This window comes from Fomitiporia mediterranea, assembly GCF_000271605.1.
Source record: "Fomitiporia mediterranea MF3/22 unplaced genomic scaffold FOMMEscaffold_10, whole genome shotgun sequence".
Lineage (NCBI taxonomy): Eukaryota > Fungi > Basidiomycota > Agaricomycetes > Hymenochaetales > Hymenochaetaceae > Fomitiporia > Fomitiporia mediterranea.
This window is the reverse complement of record NW_006760395.1, coordinates 2247422-2267472: the sequence shown is the minus strand read 5'-3', so window position 1 is coordinate 2267472 and position 20051 is coordinate 2247422. Positions and strand designations below refer to the sequence as shown.

The following is a 20051-nucleotide window of genomic DNA, read 5'->3' as shown; positions in this document are numbered from 1 at the left end:
CCTTGTGGCGTGGAAGTGGAACAACTGTCAAGTGCCCCGTTATTCAATGGAACGCCGCAGAGAGCGACCGATATCAGGAGTCGAAGAACTGCGAGAAGCGGAAGATCGAGACGAAAATGGGGTGGTGATAAATGATCCTGCATACTCGGAGCTGCGGGACCAGTGCAGGTGAGTTGAGGTGACCCAAAATAAAGCTAGTGGATCTGTGCCCTATAATGGTAAAACGATCATCGTCGGACCTTCCCTAAGATTTTCCGGCCAATTTGTTCTAGTTGAGAACTTGAGAATGCCTTTTCGACCTCAGTTCCCCTTCATCACATCACCAAACTTCCTTCCGCTTTACGACATCATTCTATCTCCGGCTAGTAAATGTGCCTCCCCCCTATCTCTTTGTGGAGCCTCGTTTTCTCCGTGAAGTGGAGAACGTACGGGAAGCTGATTGACGCCCGTCATTTCACACTGCGCCGCATTGGAAGACGGATGGGCAAAACTCGAATCTTGGGCCCTACGCCTCGCCGTCTAAAGGATCCGCGGATGTCCGTATGATGCTGGATATGAGGAATATGCTCCGCGATTGCTCGTGAGGTTCGTGATGGAATTTTTGGACCTAAAGAGGTGTGACCTCATGTCACCTATCTAAGTATTCTGAAGCTTTCACAGATGACAGCAGTTCCTTCTGGTAAACTCTAGAATTACAAGGGCAAGAAATTTTATTCGATGCTCCCATTTCTGAGTACACAGAAGTGTGATGGGAATGGGGATGAGTGGCGATAGGAAGAGGTTCTTTAACGCCTTGCATCTCTACTCTGCATTGACAGATAGATGTTCAGCGTCTTGAACAAACTTTGCTGTCCACCCAGGGGACGTACAAAAGCCTCGTCGAACAAACCATCAGCTGCAAAGGACAAGAATAAGGACAAGCATTCGCAAGATCGCAAGATGCCCTTTGTATCTCTCTCAGATATCCGTGAGGTTGACTACATCATTGTCGGAGGTGGAACATCGGGCTTGACCCTGGCAGCACGGCACGTGAAATTTGATATTTCATAAAACATTATCTTTATTCCTGATAACGGTAATGCAGATTGACGGAGGACTCGAACATTAAAGTACTCGTTATCGAGGCGGGTGGCTATTATACATCAGTGCCAGAGATCGATGTTCCAGGTTGGTGATTTCATCTTCCTGCTGGACTGCCGGTCTGTTTAGCTTGCTTATTTGCACTGCCGGACAGGTCTTTTGGGCCGTACGGTCGGAAACCCGAAATATGACTGGAGCTTCGTGTCTGTCCCGCAAAAGCGCGCAAACGACAGGGTCGTTCGTCAACCGCGTGGAAAGGGTTTAGGTGGATCTTCACTGGTAATGTTCTGTTCATTTTTGGATGAACACCCTCTTACAATCTTGTTAGATAAATTACCTTGGTATGTTCCGGCCGTCCAAGGCAGAATGTGACGCTTTAGAAGAGGTATTCGGCAACAAAGGCTGGAACTGGGATTCGCTGCAGTATTATGCTAAGAAGGTGCGGTTCAATGCGCTAGTCATCCTGTTTTAGTTGCATATGATGTCGTTTGTGCATTAGAGTGAGACAGCGTTCCTTCCGAAGTCTTTTTCAGCAAGTGATGCGGAGGCTATTGCTGCGAAGCCAGAACCAGACCTTCATGGAACAAATGGCGAGATTAAGACGTTAAATAAACAGACTTGTCGAAACTAATGAAGTGTTCACAGGACCACTGTTTAAGTCATTGCCACCGACGTGGACAAAATCGCAAGTGCAACTTTTCGACTCTGCTGAAGCGCTCGGGATACCCAGGAACTCCGAAACAGTACGCCCAAAGCCGTTCTACACTTTCTTATACGATTGTTCATACTACGACCTATAGTGTGGCGGGAAGACTGTTGGTTCCATGACTGCGTTCTCTTCTATTGATCCTCGTACAGCTGTGCGATCTCAAGCTGCGAATGCGTATCTGGAGCCACACCTTGGACGCGACAATCTCTTGCTGCTCACGGATGTTCAAGTAACAAAGGTCAGATTACGGCAGAGATAAAATCGTGCAATGGAATGTCATCTATGTTCGATTTGTAGGTTCTTTTGGAAACCGGGCCTGATTCGTTGCAGAAGGCAATTGGAGTGGAAGTCTCGAAGGACGGTATTGTCTCTGAGATCAAGGGGGTGAGAAAGGATGTGATTATATCCTGCGGTAGGCCATTGTACCATGTATCTGACAATTCCTTACTGATTTCGTCCTATTCAAGGCTCTTTGCAAACACCCCAAATCCTGGAGCTGTCTAGTATCGGCAACCCAGCAATTTTGTCGAAGTTCAACATTCCGACCATCATCGACCTTCCTGGAGTCGGCGAGAACCTCCGTACGTTCTCCATATTCCGTTGCATACAAATGAAAGGTATTTTTCTCACTGTGCATTCGTACTTGCAGAGGACCATGTCAGTGTTTCAACCATTGTTGAGATCGATGATACGGAGGAATCGTATGATAGTCTCAAGGATCCCGAAACATTCAAAAAGCACGAAGAGCTTTAGTATGTTCTACTTGTCTTAGTATGAACCGGTTGGCTGACTGTCCCACCTCCAGCAAGCAGCAACAGGGGCTTCTAGTTTATGGACCAGTTCCTGCATATATTTTCCTTCCTGCCTCCGCCCTCGGAACGAAGGATGAGTTGGCATCCTGGCAAGAACATGCCCGTACTTATCGTTCTGAAGGACTATCAAGCGCTATACCTTCCTTGAAAGCGGGTTTAGAGAAGCAATATGCTCTACTGGAGAAGCTGTTCGCTGACTCAAACCAAGCTCAAGCAGAGTAAGTAGCTGCTCACGGATGCCTCGTTCCTTTATCTGACCACATGCAGACTTTTACAGTTCTTGGGCCACCCGAGAATACCATATTCGACTCCTGTTGCAGGGAAGCGTTACACTTCACTACTTTGTGCACTCATGCACCCCTTGTCTCGCGGATCGGTCCACATCGCTTCTTCCGATCCTCTTGCACCTCCTGCTATCGACCCAAACTACTTCGCGAACGAAGCTGATCTTGATTTGCTCGCGCATATAGTTCGCTTCGCAGTCCAGCTGTACAACACACCTCCGTTAAACAGTATAGTGAAGGCTCAAGTCATTCCTTCAAAGGAAATTCTTGACGGCGGCATCCCTACGCTTAAGGAGTATGCAAGGGCGAACTGTGGTCCAGTGTATCATCCCATTGGCACGGCTGCAATGCTCCCACGTGAGGATGGTGGTGTCGTGGACAATACTCTCAAAGTTTACGGGACGAGCAATCTCCGCGTGGTACGTACCGTTGATTTTCTTTTCTGTACGAGAATCTGAAACAATTGGCATTTGGCAGGTCGACCTGTCGATCCTACCGCTTGTGAGTACAATACGTGACTCGTCATATGGAAATGAAACTGACTGTTTGTCTTTCAGGAGTTGTCCTGTCATACGCAAGCAATGGCATATACAATCGGGGAGAAAGTAGGTCCAGGTTTCTCCTGAATTGTGATCCTCGGCTCATATATTTGCAACGTAGGCTGCAGATATTCTTAAGTCTGAGGTTGGGGGACAGTAATCGTAATGAGGAACGATCAACGTAGTCAACAATGTGTGAATGGCAACTATATTCAACTGAAAGAATTTCCTAGCTGGAAATCAAATTGAATTGTTTGCGGGAATGCTCGGCTTGCGAACGATAAGAAAATGTTCAACGCGTCAACGTTTCATAGACCTGAAGAACCCGACATGGGAAAGGTTGTACCCTAGGACATTGAAGAAGACTTCTCTCCTGTTGGGCGACTGAATACAGAATGACGAGCACAGTCTGGTAGACTCCGACGTAAACGGAATAATTTCATATATATATCGTTTCGCTTGAGAGTTAATGGTGAGGAGGAACTTGTGCAATGCTGATCATCAACTTGTCAAGGTTACCATCTATCAAGAACCAGGAGAACTTTGAAGGACAACTACGGTCCGGACTTTGGTCGGCTTGGCCGGGCAAATGTTTGGCCGCACGTCATCAGGAAAAGTCTCAGTGGCGAGGTGAGGTCAGTGCAAGAACATATGGGCTTTGCGTAGTCTTTGGTAGAACTCTGTGAATTAAAATACAACAGTCTTGATAATGCATTATTCATGCATGGTATAATTTACAGCGTAATTTGTCCACGGCAAGATGAAAGCGAGACCGAAGCGACGTCGACAGCGCCATCATCGCACCCGCTTAACTTAAAATTAGAAAAGACGTGCACCTGCCACCAGGTGTGTATGCATATGCCCTGGACCACAAGATGTGGTTCCTGTCACAAGTTCCAGAGCTTCGATTACTTCGCAGACTCAATGACTTAGCCGAGCTCCAATAAATTCCCGCGCTTCCGATACAAAGAGAGCAGTGAGTCTGGCTAACTTGCTTCTCCAGCCGGCCCTTGGGTATTATTTCGCTAGTATGCCTTGCTTCACGCGTCGTCTGCTTGCATTCTCTCAGCTCTTGCTCTTCTTCGTATTGACTTCTGTCCTGTTCGCGCATGCCAAACTATATACGGACGTTGATCAGCTTGAAAAGGATGAGTATGACTTCATCATCATTGGTGGTGCGTTTAATAGCTTTTGATACGTCTGTCTAAGAAGACGAGAAGGAGGGTTTTGACCGAATCGACGTCCTTTTAGGAGGCACTGCAGGAAGCGTGCTAGCTAACCGGCTGTCAGCAAAATCAGAGTTCTCAGTGTTAGTGATTGAAGCTGGTATATCGTAAGTTATTTTTATAATTCCAATTATTTTTTTGTCCTTTTCATTGATTTGGAATATACAAGGAATGAAGGGTTCCTACCTTCAATGGTACCATTCCTAGCGCCGACTATGGTTCCAAATTCGTCGGCAACTTGGAATTTCAGTACTGTACCGCAGGCTGCATTGGATAATCGTGTTCTGCCTTATCCAAGGGGCAGGATATTAGGTGGAAGTTCGAGCGTTAGTGAGTAGTAAAATGCCTGCTTCCACTGGTAAAGCCTATCGGTCTAAGAACACTTTGATACTTCAGACTTCATGATTTATACACGGGGCTCTGATGAGGAGTACGATCGTTGGGCTAACTTGACCGGCGACTGCGGCTGGGAATGGAAAAATGTCGCTCAGTATTATTTCAAGGTCAATTCAAATCCTTTCTCTAAAGATGAATGATTTCTGAAAAGGGTGATGTCTTCACAATAGAGTTCTCGGCTTGTCCCACCTACTGACAACCATAACACAACCGGTCAAGTGGACCCTTCTGCGCACGGTTTCGGCCCCGTGGAAATCAGCTTACCAAGTTTTCCGACGGAGATAGACAATCGTGTCATTAATACTAGCAAGAGTGGTATCCCCGATTTTCCCTTCAACTTGGATATCCAATCTGGAAATGGTGTCGGTTTCGGTAAGAAGTCCACTTTGAATTTGTTAGGTTCCAATAACCGTGTATATTTTTGAAGGGTTAACGCAGGCAACCATCGGTAACGGGGAACGCAGCAGTGCCGCGACTGCATACCTAGACCCTGTGCTCAGTCGTTGTAATCTCGACGTCCTCGTACAGACTACAGTAATGAAGGTGCTGTCGACGAGCCGCTCAAGGCATGGAAAACCCTTGTTTGATAAGGTCGAATTTGCACAAGGGCCCAATTGTCTGTAGTCATGCTTCTTTTCTTGTCGGATTCAAGGAGACTTACCGTTTCGCGCAGCAAAACGAAAGATTGCAATGGCTAAAAAGGAAGTTATACTCTCAGCAGGGTCCATTGGTACTCCGCAGATTCTACTCCTTTCGGGAGTAGGAAACAGCACAACCTTGAAGTCTATGCACATCACCCCGTTAATTGACCTTCCGGATGTTGGCCAGAACCTGCAGGATCATCCATTGCTGAATAGTTATTTCACTGTCAAGTCCAATTCCACCTTCGACACAGTTTTCCGGAACCCGAACGTCGTCGACGCAAACTTGCAACAGTGGAATAAGACACGCACGGGACTGTTCACAGATTCTCTTATTAACTCGCTTGGATTCGCTCGTCTACCGAACAATGCGTCAATTTTCGAGAATTACACAGATCCTTCTGCAGGTGAACCGAATTCATACTGTACTTGAAAAATAATCGACTCACCTCTGGGTAAATTTCCAGGACCGAAGTCGGCTCACTACGAGTTACTATTCGCCGTAAGTGTCGTGCACTACATTGGCATATTCATTTAACCAAGGTCATCGTAGGATGGATTTGCAACTGCAACCACGCCTGCACCAGAGACAGGGAATTACATGTCCATCAGTTCGGTTGTCATAGCTCCAGACTCCCGTGAGCTTTCTTTTCCGTAATTACCAAAATGACTTTCAGTACCTCTAACTTGAGCTTTAAGGCGGTTCTGTAACTCTGGCTTCAACCAATCCGTTCGACTTTCCTCACATCGATCCGGCCTTCCTTTCCACACCCGTAGACAGGTTCATAATGCTCGAAGCCGTCAAAGCTGTACGAAGATTCGTCAGTGGTCCTCAATGGACGGATTATATCATAGATCGTTTCGGCGCCGTCAGTGAAGCCAACTCAGATGACGATATCCTCGCGGCGGCAAGACAGAACGTTGTGACGATCTGGCATCCAGTCGGAACTGCACGCATGTCACCTGCGAATGTTTCATGGGGCGTTGTTGACCCACAGCTTCGTGTCAAGGGCGCATCAGGTCTACGAATTGTTGACGCCTCCATCTTCGTCAGTATAGTTACTTAGTTCAATGACGTTGTTTGCTTACCTGCCACCCTCCCTCCTGTCAGCCGGTCATACCAGCCGCACACACAGTCGCTGCCACGTACATCGTATCGGAACGCGCCGCAGACCTCATCTTGGCAGAGTGGCACTACTAACGGAAGTGGCTGAGTCTGTCTGAATTGTTGGACACTGGACAGTACTATTGCCGTCAGCAGAGCCTTATTACGTAACGGTATTTTATGATGCCTTTATTTTAATGAATTATGAAATCTCACTCGCCCCGTTGGTTGATCATTCATGACACCTATCGTGCCAGAATTTGATTCTTTTTACAACTATAATCCTGCTCTAATACAATAGCAAAAGAGGCCCTTTACTACAAGCCTTTACCTAACAATAACCTAACCGAAGCTCATGGGATGACAAGATGTGAGAATTGCAATTTGCAAACAACTGCAAAGTTAGAGGTGAGTTATTTCAGTTGTATCTTCAACTCTGGTCCATTTATATAAAATGGCCAAGTCACTACACAACTCCCGAAATTAGGGCACGACTTCCTTGACGTGACAAAGAAAATTCCATTATTAGGTCCTTAATCACAGTCCACTGTATTCCGGAATTCTGAACGGTTACTAAATGCCGGCACGAAGGGGCCGCTGACATCTTGAAGTCATATGTCCGGAAACAAACTATGTTAGAAGAGCCTCGTTAGTCAATTAGTCATACGCAAGACGTGTAACACAATTCAACGAAGCAATTCAGTTCTGTGGGACTACCTGATTGCGCTTCGCTACTTTTCGCATCTGCCATCAACATGAGAACAAATCATCGCCTATGTGGCGGCCATCTGTGTTTCATGTGCTCTCCAGGTGCTCATGTGAAAGATCTAACCTGAAGGCATTCATGACTGAGAGCTGGTTATGCAAGGAAACTAAATGGTGTTATCGTATATTCCGAGCTTAAGCGGAGCAATTAATAATGCGGATGGAAAGACTGTCACACCTGCCAATTCTATTGCTGTCGTTTCAAGGAAACCATCACTCGAAAGCGCGGATGCATCAGAATTCGGAACTCCTGTGTGGGACTCCTGAGTGTATTGATGGACTGAATGTTTATTCACATCTCCGAGGGAATAAATTGCGTGGCACATAACTTATAGGCGATGAATAGAGGTTCGAAAGGCCCATATTGCTTGCCTGGACACCGGCGCAGTTGGATTGAGGTTTGCAGCGAAATAACACGGCGCTCATACATCCAGCCTGGCACGACAATCACGGCGGACTACCTTTCAGGTACGGACCTCCGCAGGAACAATGCTTGCTGCCACCAATGACATCAGAATATCATACCTCCGCCGAAATAAGAGAAGGTACCTTGAAGAAGAGAAATCAAATTAGCGAAAGGATATGTTCCTGTGGCAATTCAGTATTGCGGCTTTACGGACACTCGCTGTTTCCATATTCCCGCGCAATTCCATACAAAGGGCTCAGATGCCGATGGTACCACTATCCTTAGCCAGCCAAACCTGGACCTTCGATCATCATGGCTCTCCTCATGGCAAGACTACTCGCGTTCTCGCAGCTCTCGATCTTCATCCTTTCTGCTGTAAAGTTTGTAAACGCCAAGTTATATACAGACGTTAATCAGCTTGAGAAGAGCGACTATGACTTCATCATTGTTGGGGGTACGTCACATCTTGATGCATGATCAAGCCCTCGAAAGATGCCCACAGCTAATTTTGCACAAAGGTGGTACCGCAGGGAGCGTACTAGCGAATAGGCTGACGGAGACGTCAAAATTCTCAGTACTGGTTATCGAGGCTGGGATCACGTACGTCGCACCGTTTTCACAATTGTTTACGACTTCTAACCCAATAACCAGAAACGAAGGTCTACTTCCCTCCATTGTTCCGTTCCTGGTGGGAGAGCTGGTTCCAGCAACACCAGCTACTTGGAATTTCACTACCGTGCCTCAGACACAGCTAGACGATCGTGTCCTGACTTATCCAAGGGGGAGAGTACTTGGTGGAAGCTCCAGCATCAGTAAGTCCATTGCGACCCTCGCCACTGGTTGAACCACTACAATGACGATGTCTTAGACTTCTTGGTGTATACCCGTGGATCGGACGAGGAGTATAATCGCTGGGCAAATTTGACGGATGATCCTAGCTGGGAATGGAAGAACCTCGCTAAATATTATTTCAGGGTAAGCTCTCTGTTTGTTTGGATACAAGAAAACGTTGGGCATACATTCATCATGTTAGAGCTCCCGACTTGTCCCACCCGCTGATGGTCACAACACGACTGGTCAAGTAGACCCTTCAGTACACGGTTTCGGCCCAGTAGAAGTCAGCTTGCCAGGTTTTCCAGCAGAGACGGACGAACGAGTCATAGAAACAGCCCTGAGTGGTGATCCAGAGTTTCCGTTTAATATAGACTTGCAATCGGGCAATGCTGTTGGCTTTGGTAAGTAGAGAAGGGCTGCATTCCATGGATTTAACTGATAACGACTGCTTCATAAGGATTCGTACAAGCAACCATAGGAAAAGGGGAACGAAGTAGTGCAGCCACTGCACATCTGGACCCTGTACTCTCGCGACAGAACTTAGATGTTCTTATTCAGACCCAGGTAACACGGGTGATTTCGACGGGCAAATCGAAACAAGGAAAGCCTGTTTTTGATACAGTCGAGTTCTCTCAGGGACCCAATGGTTCGTTAGCTTATTCTATCCGTCGTATGGCAAGCATGGATTATTGAACGAACCTCTACAGCGACACGTCTAAATGCCACGGCCAAGAAGGAAGTCATTCTTTCAGCAGGTTCTATTGGCTCGCCTCAACTATTACTCCTGTCTGGCATTGGAAACAGTACAGCTCTGAAATCCATGGGCATACGCTCGCTGATCGATCTTCCAGACGTCGGCCAACACTTGCAGGATCACCCTTTACTGGGCAACTACTTTGAAGTCAATTCTAATTCCACCTTTGACAACGTGTTCCGCGATGCGAATGTATCCGCATCTGACTTGCAGCAATGGAACGAAACTCGTACGGGTCTATTCACTACCACCCTCGTTAATACGCTTGGATTTGCACGTTTACCAGATAACTCGTCTGTCCTGAGTACATATGGAGATACGTCCGCTGGTGAGTACTCAACTATTGCTGGGTACAAAGTGTTACTCACGACAGTACCATGAAACAGGTCCGAGCTCTGCCCATTTTGAGATGCTCATTTCTGCGAGTAGTATCCACATTCTTAAATGTTGTGTCTAGACTAATCACAATTGTGTAGGATGGATTCATTGCAACATCGGGACCAGCACCAAACACTGGTAATTTCATGACGATTAGCACAGTAGTCGTATCCCCAGGATCTCGTGAGTCTCTGTTTATCAAAGCGGGTCAGCAAGAGAAATTCTAAAACGGGATTCAGGCGGTTCTGTTACATTAGCGTCGACCAATCCATTTGACTTTCCTCTTATCGACCCCGCCTTCCTCACTTCGCCAATCGACGAAGCCATCATGCTTGAGGCAATCAAAGCAACGCGTCGATTCATCCAAGGCCCTCAATGGGAAGGCTTCGTTGCTGGTCCCTACGGTGCCGTCAGCGAAGCAAACTCGGACGACGAGATCCTTGCGGCCGCCCGCGACAACATCGTAACTATCTGGCATCCAGTGGGAACTGCACGGATGTCACCCACGAATGCGTCATGGGGTGTTGTTGACCCTCAGCTTCGCGTCAAAGGTGCCTCAGGTCTGCGGGTCGTCGACGCGTCTATTTTCGTAAGTACCAGTGTCGTCCGTGATGTCTTTGACGACTCTGCTGACAGGTAAACCATCATCCAACAGCCAGTAATACCAGCCGCACATACTGTCGCCGCTACTTACATCGTGGCTGAGCGTGCTGCAGATTTAATTCTGGCAGATTGGTCTTGAGTTGAGGGTGCTCCGTGCTCAGTTGCAGATTTAGATTATGTAATATATTTATACGTAATCGAATCTTTGTCATTCTCACGTGTTATTTACACAAACTTTGTCCAAGGTCTCGATTTGACCATCAACTCGTTCAAGGTGTATTGTCCACGACTTTATACCCCAAATAACGGTAAGCATAAAGAAATTCTCCAAACGGGCAAGATCTTATGCATCCTCAAGGATGATGCTTGCAGCCCTTCCCGAGACAGCATAGACAGCCGACATCAAATGCGAGGTAAGCTGGAACGGAAGAATGCCAGCATCCACAACTCGTAGGTTCTTCGTTCCATGTACTCTACGAAAGTTAATTAGCACGTAAGTCTCAGAAATCAGCATATGTGGAGAATAGCTTACCTCAACCGAGAATCCACCACACCACCCAAGAGACGTGGCATCATAGCTGTAGTCCCGATCCAATGACTTGCACCAAACGACGTGTTCCTGAACCATTCCAGATATTCCGAATCAGTGGCATTAGGTCCAACGTTACTCGGATTCGCAAACGCGTCGGCTACAATCGTTGAAAAAGGATCACTGGTGAAGAGTGCACGACTTCTTCGTGCAATTGTCGTAGCGACTTGCTGGTCAAACGTGTCGGTAAGAAATCGTGGAACTATAATGGGATCTGCAAATGGATTTGTCGTATTGATATGAACGTGGCCCCGTGAGAGTGGCGTTAACGGCCAGAAGGCATTTGCAAGCATTTGGGAAAAACTTTCGCCGATCGTCTCTGCGACTGGTACTAATTCACGGGCAGGCAAACCGAAGTCAGAAGAAATTGCCGCGACACGAAACCGGAAATACATACGCCTATTTTGGACGACGAGAGTAGTAGCAACGCTGAGCACTGCCATGGCACTCGATAATGATGCTGCTGCGCCAGCTGCCACTAGGTCGCTCGCACGAGCTCCAACCCCATCATATAGATCTTTAGCTATTTGCAAGCTATCTATATTCAAGTCAGGAATTGCGAAACGGTAATATGGACATTATTCACTCGACGAAAACAGCTCGTCAATGTTTACAAGCGAAATAATAGGTGCAAATAGACTTCTGCCGTCTATCAATCCTGTGTCATTCTGAAAAGAGCTGGAGACGAGAGCGGAAGACTCGGTCCCAGGCTGATCCTAGAAGGCAATTTACATTCTTAGTTTGTGCTGCATGGGCCTACTGACAGCATATACTCACATTAAGGTTGACTCCAACTCCAGGGAGATTAACAAGCTGCTCGACACCTATCTCCTCAAGGATGCTACAGCTTTATTAAGAGCCTTGCGCATTCGACATGGAGAGAGACACTCACGAAGAGTTTCCTATTCCAGATCGCTCGAGAATCGGTGCACTGCCGAAAGAACCTGCGGCGAGGATGACTTCCTTCCTTGCAAAAACGTCATGTAAAGTTCCGTCGCTGGCATTCCCAAACTGCACGCCATTTGCCCTAGGTTCGTCTCCCTCTTCGAATAGCACTTTTGCGACTTTATGCTCCGCAAGTACGGTGAGTGAGTCACGTTGCTGTGTTGGAGCATATAACAATGCAAATGCCGCCGATGATCGACGGTTTTTCGAAGTCGATGCATCAAACCAAATCGTCCAAGACGTGGAGGCGGAGACAACGGAAGTTCGATTACTTAGATCGTCACCAACTGTAAGGCCCGGAAATATGAGCGGAAAAGCCTCTTTATATAGCCTTTGTGCTTCAGGTATCCTCATCGGCGTCTGTTTTTTAAAAAGAAAAAAGGTAAATTAATTATATGTTTATTCTGCAACGACACGACGGGAAACGAACGGGAAACGATGTATTGACCGGCCCGCTGAAACCGTGCACCCGGGGATCGAACGCTGCGCCATCGGCAATCTGGCTTCCATCCGGTGGGATATTGCGTTCAATTGCTGCCATATGCTAAAGCAACGGTAGGTTCTAAGAAGCCTATACTCAACACATGTTTGAGCAGAAAATCTCACGAACAGGTTCGAGGGCATCCCAGTTCCATCCTGGGTTTCCCAATATCTCCAGAGCATCTATTTCTGCTTTGGTAGGGCGATACCAGACCTATTCCCGATGCTGAACGTCAATGAAGAGACTTGGAAAAGAACTAAGTGACTTACCATCCCGTTGACTATAGAGCATGTCGCAATTAGACGAATGAAAATAAGTGAGGATGTAACACACGTACTCGAAGTCGATCCACCGATGCACGCCTGCAATGCAAGGTTATTGTGCCTGCTGCAATTATATCATTCCAATGCCACCAAACTTACACCACTGTCAGCCGTCCAAGAGAGAGGGATTTGTACCTCGTCGTAGACTGGATATTTCCAGTTACAAAATCCATTCTTCACAACAAACGAAAGGGGTAATTATGCGCGTGTAAGAAATGGTGTCATACCAGAGAATATGACTCACAAGGTTGCCACTTTCCTCCGCATTAAAAATCGCGGACACATTTTGAGCATCAGGGCCGGCTTCAATGATCAGCACCGAAAATCCCTCCCCGCTCAACTATGAGAAATTCGCGCTTAGGCAACGGACCGAATATAACGCGACAAGTTCGAAACAGACCTTATTCCCAACGTTGAGCCCTGCAAGTCCTCCACCGACAACCACATAGTCAAAAGTCTTATTAACTGCAACTGAACGGTCCGCTGTGATGACCGTCGCAGAGGCTGACCCTGCGAACAACAGCAAGGTCTGGAGAATGAACATTGGCAAGTGGACAAAGTGACAGCCAGGGCAGAGGACAAGCTTGTCACTCTTCAAGTATCCTGCGCTCAGCCAGGCCGAGTGCGACGGAGCAGCATGATCGTTCGCGCCTATTATTGCCCTGATTGTGGGACTCCGCGCGGCGGCGGCGGGCCTGCACGTACTGTAGGAAGAAATATTACAAATTCATCAGGGATTTGATGACATCACGAACGAAGATTGAGGCGAGAGTCCAGAGGAAACAGAAATAAGGAACCACTCGGATACTAGTGGCGTAGGTTCGAGCCTGAAGGTTTCCGAGATAGCTGCACAGAACAGAAGCACGGAAACAATAAGCTGTCGCTGTCAACAGGACATCAAAGTAGTGACCGGACAGCACGACTACGTACATCATAATGATCGTGATATGGAGAAGTACTATTTTTTGTATTCATGTGTAGTCGCGACACGCATGGATCTATTAAAGCGAGCGTTAATAGAACACATTCATTTACTTTAATTTATTTTGTTGTAAGGAGGTAGACTACGAAGAGATGTAGACGCCAGAAGATCTGAATCCGACGATTCGCGCAGGAAGTATGCCATCGATCATCGACCAGTGATAAATCATGATGTTCTTGTTCGGCTACCATTGACTAATACTAATTACGGCGAATACATGTTATGCAGTGGATTTAAAACCAAGAATTCTGTGGCTCGGCTTAATTATAAGCCACTCACAGAGAACACACTGAAGAAAATGCTAGCAATGGCCAGGACTGAAGACTTGAAAAAATAGAATGACTCTACCATATTGGTTGCTATTAATCATACTCCACGTTCAACCATTCTCTGCTTATTGTAAAATACTTCTTACTACAATCGGTATCGCGTCCCCGACGCACGTTGGAGTACACATCACTTCTTCTCGCGCCACATTCCGAGGTTTCGATTTTATCTTTGTGCCTCGTTCTCACGTCGCACACAATGTGAACTGTGAAGGTAGCCACAGCAAGGTTGCTTCGAGGTGAGAGGCCTAATCATTCTAGCTCTCCATCATCTCCCAGTCGATTTTCCGTCTTCCTTGATTTATATACGTCCAGAGCTGATGATCAGCACGCTTGTCAATGATAGGTTACGACGTCGCTGTTGTGCGGCAGGAGCTTTGTAAACTGTGAATCGAAGGATGAAGATGCCATCTTGACGTCTCGGCGCCAAATACAAAGCAAATATAATCCAAACTCAAACACGCCAAGTGATTGAATTTTGCAAGTCAAGGCTTTGATAAACTCACTCCGTTGCTACAGAGTTCATATCATTCCAAGCATCAAGCCATCATTCATAACGGTATAACAGATGGGTCTGAACGCCTCTTCACTCGCCTCTCGTCTCTCGTACTACAGATCTCTACCACGCATCCGCGTTACCCATCTTTGTTGTAATACGTCTCTGAAAACGCTATGTCAGTGGCACTGACTGATAAAGAGCGAGAGCAAGTATACTTCTTGCTAGGCCCTTACGTAGGTTTTCATGCTAAAGCCTCACACTGAACAAGGTTACTCATGTCCAATTTAATAGGTCATTGGAGCATTTGCGGACTTCTTGTTTCAGGGCGTCCTCTTTGTTCAGGTTTAAATATACTTTATGCTCCACATTATATGTCATAATGACTTTAATATAGTTTGCAAATTACTTTTCATGGTACAGGGACGACAAGAAGTTTCTGCGTCTCAGCGTTGCCATTTTATTTGTAATGACAACGCTCAAGACAATACAATCCTTGTCAGCCATTTATTTGAAACCATACTTTGCCAGATCTGCGGAAGCTGATACCACTCCATCCAGTGTAATCGTCTGGGCAGCGCAGGTGGTCCATTTTGCAGATCTTACTGGGGCCATTGCATTATCCTATCATAAATGGTGGCTGGTCGGAAATGGACTTATGGTATGTCCTTCCTCTCTTCTTTCCATAATCTCGTCAAATCGTGATACTGACTTCGAGGCCTCACTGGAATCTCTGGTATGAAATTTTTAGGTTGCTACTATAGGCATCTATGTACAATCTTATTTCTGTTATCGGCTTCATGCAATCACCCAAAAGATGTATCTTGTCATTCTGATCGCTGTAATACTGCTGTTTGCATATGTTGCAAGCATTTTGACAGTGCGTGTCTATTTCTCCTATGATATAAACTTAACACATATTGACATATTATTATACTTGGATGCACGTCCTGCAGGTATACTTCACTTTACATTTTGACAATAGATTGCTTGGAGTTTGGTGTATGTCCATTTATAATTTTCTAATCTAGCCACTAATATCCCAATCTGTCCTTTATAGATGCCTGTCAGCTAAGTTCTGTATTTGGTGCGCTTGAGATCATTACATTTCCAAATGTACCTTTTAATTAATCACAAATATCTACAGTGGGCGACACGCTTCTCGCTGGAACAACTGCATATGCACTCCTCACTTCCAAAAGCAAGCACGGTCTAAAGCAGTATGTAGATTCCTGCATTTTATCTTACATACAATATATGGGTTTGGATCTAATTCTTACATTGAAGAACAAATGATATAATCGACCGACTTGTGAGACTCACCTGGCAAACCATCTTGCCCGCCTCTTTATGGTACGTTTTATACTTGTAAATATGCGAGGTATTACAAAGTTCGTTAATGTACTTGCTCTAACTCTTTTGTAGTGCGTTTCTTAACCTCGTATTTTCGCAAGTATATAGCGGGGAAGATAAACTTGTCTCTTCTGGATTCACGATGGCACTTCCTGTAAGTTACTAGATCCGCCACAGAAGGCCAATATGAAAGTAAAATATTCATTAATCTACTCCGCTAGAAACTATATGCGATATCAATGATGTGGACACTCAATGCCCGTCGCTCGATCCGCGTTTCGCGTCCTGACATGATTGTTTCGGACAATGACGAACGAAGTGGGAGATCGAGAAGAGTAAGTAGTACTGCATAATCTTTCATCTTGAGACTGGGGATTCATTGGCCTCTTCTTACACAGATCCAACGAGATGAATTTGAGCTCGGCAGAGTTGGTACTCTGGGTCCAATTCATATTCACACGGACATTGAGACAACCCAATTTGAAAGTGTTCGTCAACTCAACACATTGGCGTGAATGACCTAGACCTAACCTTATTTTCAAAGGGTTCGGCAAACGATACAGTATTCTCAATCACCAAAACCGCTGGATCACTTAGGCGCAGTGACGAGCTGCCAGTGCATACGTATGAAGCGAGTAAGGATTACAAGGAACATCCTGTATGAATCTACTCCGTACCTTGCAGCAAACCATACCATCTTTTATCAACCCTTTGTTTCATATTGCGGCTCGTGGACTTTAATTAAGCTATGTACTTCATGTTGTTTGACTCAGACTCTGTACTTGTTCGTTTGGCTGCGATAATTGAAAAATAAAGAGTTAGTATTTCTCTTCACGCTTTGCGTGCATTTAATGCTACCGCATTCAACATGAAATTAGCAAGAAAATATATTCACTTTGACACTACAATCAAAGGAATCAGATTTTATAGACATCAGGCCGAAACAGCACTATTACAAATTAATAGACTATATCATCAATAGGACAAATCCATCCAGGAGTGATTCATACGGGAAAATTCTCAATAGTGGTACAGTCGGCAAACAGATAAACAGAAACATGAAAGGCTCTCCGAGGAGTGCAAATAAACTAATGGTACAAACACTACTTTCTTATTAACATTCTCTATTCATTTATTTGATTATTTACTCGCCCTTTCTAAGCAGAAAATGCATATTGAAGTTCAATTCTGAGCTTAGCAGAAAATATGAGGGCTGTCGGAACAATTTATGGTACAAATTTACAGCACTGCTAGTCATGCAAGAATGATCCTGAAGGCTGACGGTAGGAGAGTGTATTGCAATCATCCGGCATGTCAATGGTGCCACACTTGAGTCCCCTACAAGAGTTTAGAAAAAGTCCGTTGTACTTGGTCTTGTGTTATGAGGGCGTCCAGTGGTCTTCGATGTGTCAAAACTTCATTATGAGTCATAACAATTTGCAAGTCGTTTAAAAAGCAGAAGATTCATTAACCCGTTGTCTGCTTTTTTGAGACAGTTTATAATTTCTGTGAAAATAGACATTCCTATATGTGTACTTATGGTGAAGAGAGACCTGCATGTAGCCAGAGGAACATTGTTACGCGTTTACTTCGCTCTTCTGGCTGTATTTGTAATGAGCTTATGTAATCCATGTTTTGACCGATGTGGCAAACTCCGCATTCGTGTCTGCGTTTGCGAATAGCACTGCGAGGGACTTTTTCCCACCCATTTTCTGCCGAGAGCGAAAGATGATGGTGGCCGTCGGACTAAGCCTGCGTTTCACCTTAGCTAAGCCGAACGAGGCAGGCGAATTTTTCGAATAGGTTGAAACAGCTTCAAACTGCAGTTCTGTTTTAATTCATCCTTGCGTGCGATAAGGAAATCCTTCGACCTTTTGTCTCACCTAATAGCGTTCATAGTGAGCCTCATTGCAATTACCTTACGGCGTTATGTCTCATAGATGGTCATCTTCGAAAATATTTCAAGTTTCAGCCGTAATCAACGTACATCATATTGTGCAATATCGATACTTCGTTTTGTTACATTGGGAATAGTCCTTGGGCTCGTGAGTTTCTTCCGTAAATACGGGAACCTTTACTTCACTTTGGAACGGAAATGATGCTCGGCCACCACATTGGGCTGACAGGGCTCTTGCGGATCTCCTGGAGTTGCCAACCGGAGGCCGAAAGTATCTCTTCAAAACCAAGTGCTGTGCGTTCCCCTGCATTGAGCATGCCGAAGACCTAGTATAGACGAATCAGACTCGCAATCTTTCACCTCAGATTTGACACTCACCGTCAAGTCCACGCTATACGAGAGAAGGTTTCCGCCACCAAGATTTCCGAGAAGTGGTGGAGGAGGCTTGTTTTCGCCTGAACCGCACGCATAGTCTAGTACGCAATCGATTAGGATGAGCTTCGTGTTTGGTCCTGCTGCATCCCGCAGACGGCGCAAGATCTTGATCGCGTAAAGGTCTGCCCAGTCGTGCGTGATCATCCTCAGAAGGAAGACATCCGGAGTTCCCGGAAGCTTGGGCTGGGCTTCAAAGAAGTCCGTTCCTGGAGGTTGGGTGGTAAGAGGATTTAGCTTCAATGGAAATGCTAGCATACTAACCGATGAACTGGACTTTGCAACCCGTGACTGATCTTGGAAGATTCTCTTGCCAGAACTGATAGTACGTAGTCAATACAAAAGATTAGGAAGCGCGTGTCTGTTACGGTACCTGCTTCGCCTGTTCGATGATTAACGGGCGGTCTTCCAGGACTACCCGTAAGTCTGGATGAGCCTTTGAGACTTCAAGCGAGACTTGGCCCAGTCCTCCTCCCACATCCACGACAATCCCTCCCTTAGGAAGACTTCCCCAATCAAAACCTGTACGATGCCATAAGCAATCAGGTTATATTTTTGTAACCGCGCAAAGCAGGACAGAAGTACCGTATAGGATTGATTCTGGAGGTTGTAACCTATTTGAGCCAGCCATCACTATAGCGAATCTCTTACGCCGGAGTTCGTTTTCGGGGCGGTCGTAGAATTCCCAGAGTGTCTCATCAATTCCAAGTGCCTTCTGAACAGCACTGTGTTTAGCCTCTTGTGAAAACTTCGTTTTCTCATCCGTCAGGGCTTCTCGAAGATACGAAGCCGCCTTTATCGCCTCATCGCCTCTGCCACGCAATTATCAGCGCAATGAATGCAAGTATCTTCCCTGGATACACGTACCCGTAGCCAGCCAATGCCGCCATTCCGGGCGAGTTATCGTGTTTCGTTAACGCGCTGTGGTAGCTATGTCAGATTCTCATTGTATAGTCCGCTGAACTCATTTCTTACAAGTTCTTTGTGATTTCCTTTCCGGTGTCTAGCAGCGACGACAGCATGTTATTTGCGAACACTTCTGGGCTGACTTCGCGGAACCAATGATTGGTAGCGAGGTATCTGAGAACACGCGCTGGAAATACGGTTGAACGGATAGGCGCCGGTTGCAAGGACGTGAACCTCACATAGTTTGTGGTGGTCCATTCCAGCTTTCTCGGCTATTTCTTTGACATGCATCCCCTGTCAATGGGCTACATGTGAGTGCGAGCAAATTTGTCGAGTGGACGAATGAACGAACCTTCGGCCCGGCTTCCCTAAGGATCTCCGGAACATTACCCGCTTCTGCTACACCAAGTGCTGCAGGGAGAGTATACTAAAGTACATTGGTGAGTATGCATAGCTGGCCAATGATAAAGATATTGATGAGATGTACTCCAAAGGCCGATACAGTCAGCGTGGCAGGTGGTGGCCGAACCGTCGCGATAAGTTGAGTTGCTGCAGCACAAATCAGCGCTATAGATTGCGCGACAGCGGGCTGATTGCGAATGCCCTCCGGAGTGAACTCTGACAGCTGGACAGGCTCGTCGAGCGAAGGAAAGATCTTTCCAGCGCTTTCACAGGCATTGAGTATGTTGTCCACGGAAGACGAGATAATGTCCCGCAAAGATCTCAAGTCCGAGCTCATGGTGAGTACGATGATGACGAGGATGCGCCCGGGGTTTCCCAGTGCCCGTT

At 46.2% G+C, this 20051-nt stretch overlaps 5 protein-coding genes across 5 annotated transcripts; 3 read left to right on the top strand and 2 right to left on the bottom strand.

Moving 5' to 3' along the window:
* Positions 1-530: 530 nt before the first annotated feature.
* On the top strand, positions 531-3882 carry FOMMEDRAFT_170198 (alcohol oxidase). The gene is made up of 16 exons (XM_007269609.1): positions 531-585; positions 661-1025; positions 1085-1167; positions 1235-1359; positions 1409-1519; positions 1580-1670; positions 1726-1823; positions 1881-2027; positions 2087-2201; positions 2257-2370; positions 2439-2541; positions 2595-2819; positions 2869-3304; positions 3363-3386; positions 3443-3490; positions 3546-3882. Exons 2-16 carry the CDS (start codon positions 823-825, stop codon positions 3582-3584), a joined length of 1962 nt encoding a protein of 653 aa, XP_007269671.1. The 5' UTR covers positions 531-585; positions 661-822; the 3' UTR covers positions 3585-3882.
* A 526-nt stretch (positions 3883-4408) lies between these two features.
* Positions 4409-7118, top strand: FOMMEDRAFT_112568 (aryl-alcohol-oxidase from pleurotus Eryingii). The gene is made up of 11 exons (XM_007269608.1): positions 4409-4599; positions 4676-4757; positions 4820-4980; positions 5047-5153; positions 5217-5418; positions 5474-5662; positions 5720-6094; positions 6155-6189; positions 6241-6325; positions 6387-6736; positions 6799-7118. The coding sequence occupies exons 1-11, from the start codon at positions 4455-4457 to the stop codon at positions 6886-6888; spliced, it is 1821 nt and encodes a 606-aa protein (XP_007269670.1). The 5' UTR covers positions 4409-4454; the 3' UTR covers positions 6889-7118.
* A 1154-nt stretch (positions 7119-8272) lies between these two features.
* FOMMEDRAFT_112563 (alcohol oxidase) lies at positions 8273-13552 on the bottom strand. Its single transcript, XM_007269607.1, has 22 exons — positions 13271-13552; positions 13115-13210; positions 12970-13044; positions 12885-12909; positions 12817-12827; positions 12677-12760; positions 12497-12610; positions 12014-12426; positions 11899-11962; positions 11708-11837; positions 11519-11659; positions 11065-11452; positions 10595-11005; positions 10169-10526; positions 9938-10112; positions 9505-9879; positions 9255-9443; positions 8997-9198; positions 8832-8938; positions 8615-8775; positions 8482-8563; positions 8273-8417 (listed from the first exon to the last, which is right to left on the bottom strand). The coding sequence occupies exons 1-13, from the start codon at positions 13412-13414 to the stop codon at positions 10876-10878; spliced, it is 1815 nt and encodes a 604-aa protein (XP_007269669.1). The 5' UTR covers positions 13415-13552; the 3' UTR covers positions 8273-8417; positions 8482-8563; positions 8615-8775; positions 8832-8938; positions 8997-9198; positions 9255-9443; positions 9505-9879; positions 9938-10112; positions 10169-10526; positions 10595-10875.
* A 649-nt stretch (positions 13553-14201) lies between these two features.
* FOMMEDRAFT_148484 (uncharacterized protein) lies at positions 14202-16794 on the top strand. The gene is made up of 14 exons (XM_007269606.1): positions 14202-14417; positions 14525-14910; positions 14969-15019; positions 15072-15172; positions 15236-15335; positions 15426-15554; positions 15631-15676; positions 15735-15761; positions 15822-15894; positions 15962-16027; positions 16100-16181; positions 16249-16362; positions 16426-16515; positions 16572-16794. The coding sequence occupies exons 2-14, from the start codon at positions 14851-14853 to the stop codon at positions 16689-16691; spliced, it is 1059 nt and encodes a 352-aa protein (XP_007269668.1). The 5' UTR covers positions 14202-14417; positions 14525-14850; the 3' UTR covers positions 16692-16794.
* A 960-nt stretch (positions 16795-17754) lies between these two features.
* FOMMEDRAFT_112560 (O-methyltransferase) lies at positions 17755-20019 on the bottom strand. The gene is made up of 10 exons (XM_007269605.1): positions 19750-20019; positions 19615-19689; positions 19502-19556; positions 19332-19449; positions 19224-19277; positions 18942-19168; positions 18730-18878; positions 18621-18675; positions 18303-18565; positions 17755-18250 (listed from the first exon to the last, which is right to left on the bottom strand). Exons 1-10 carry the CDS (start codon positions 19999-20001, stop codon positions 18107-18109), a joined length of 1392 nt encoding a protein of 463 aa, XP_007269667.1. The 5' UTR covers positions 20002-20019; the 3' UTR covers positions 17755-18106.
* Between the last annotated feature and the right edge of the window lie 32 nt (positions 20020-20051).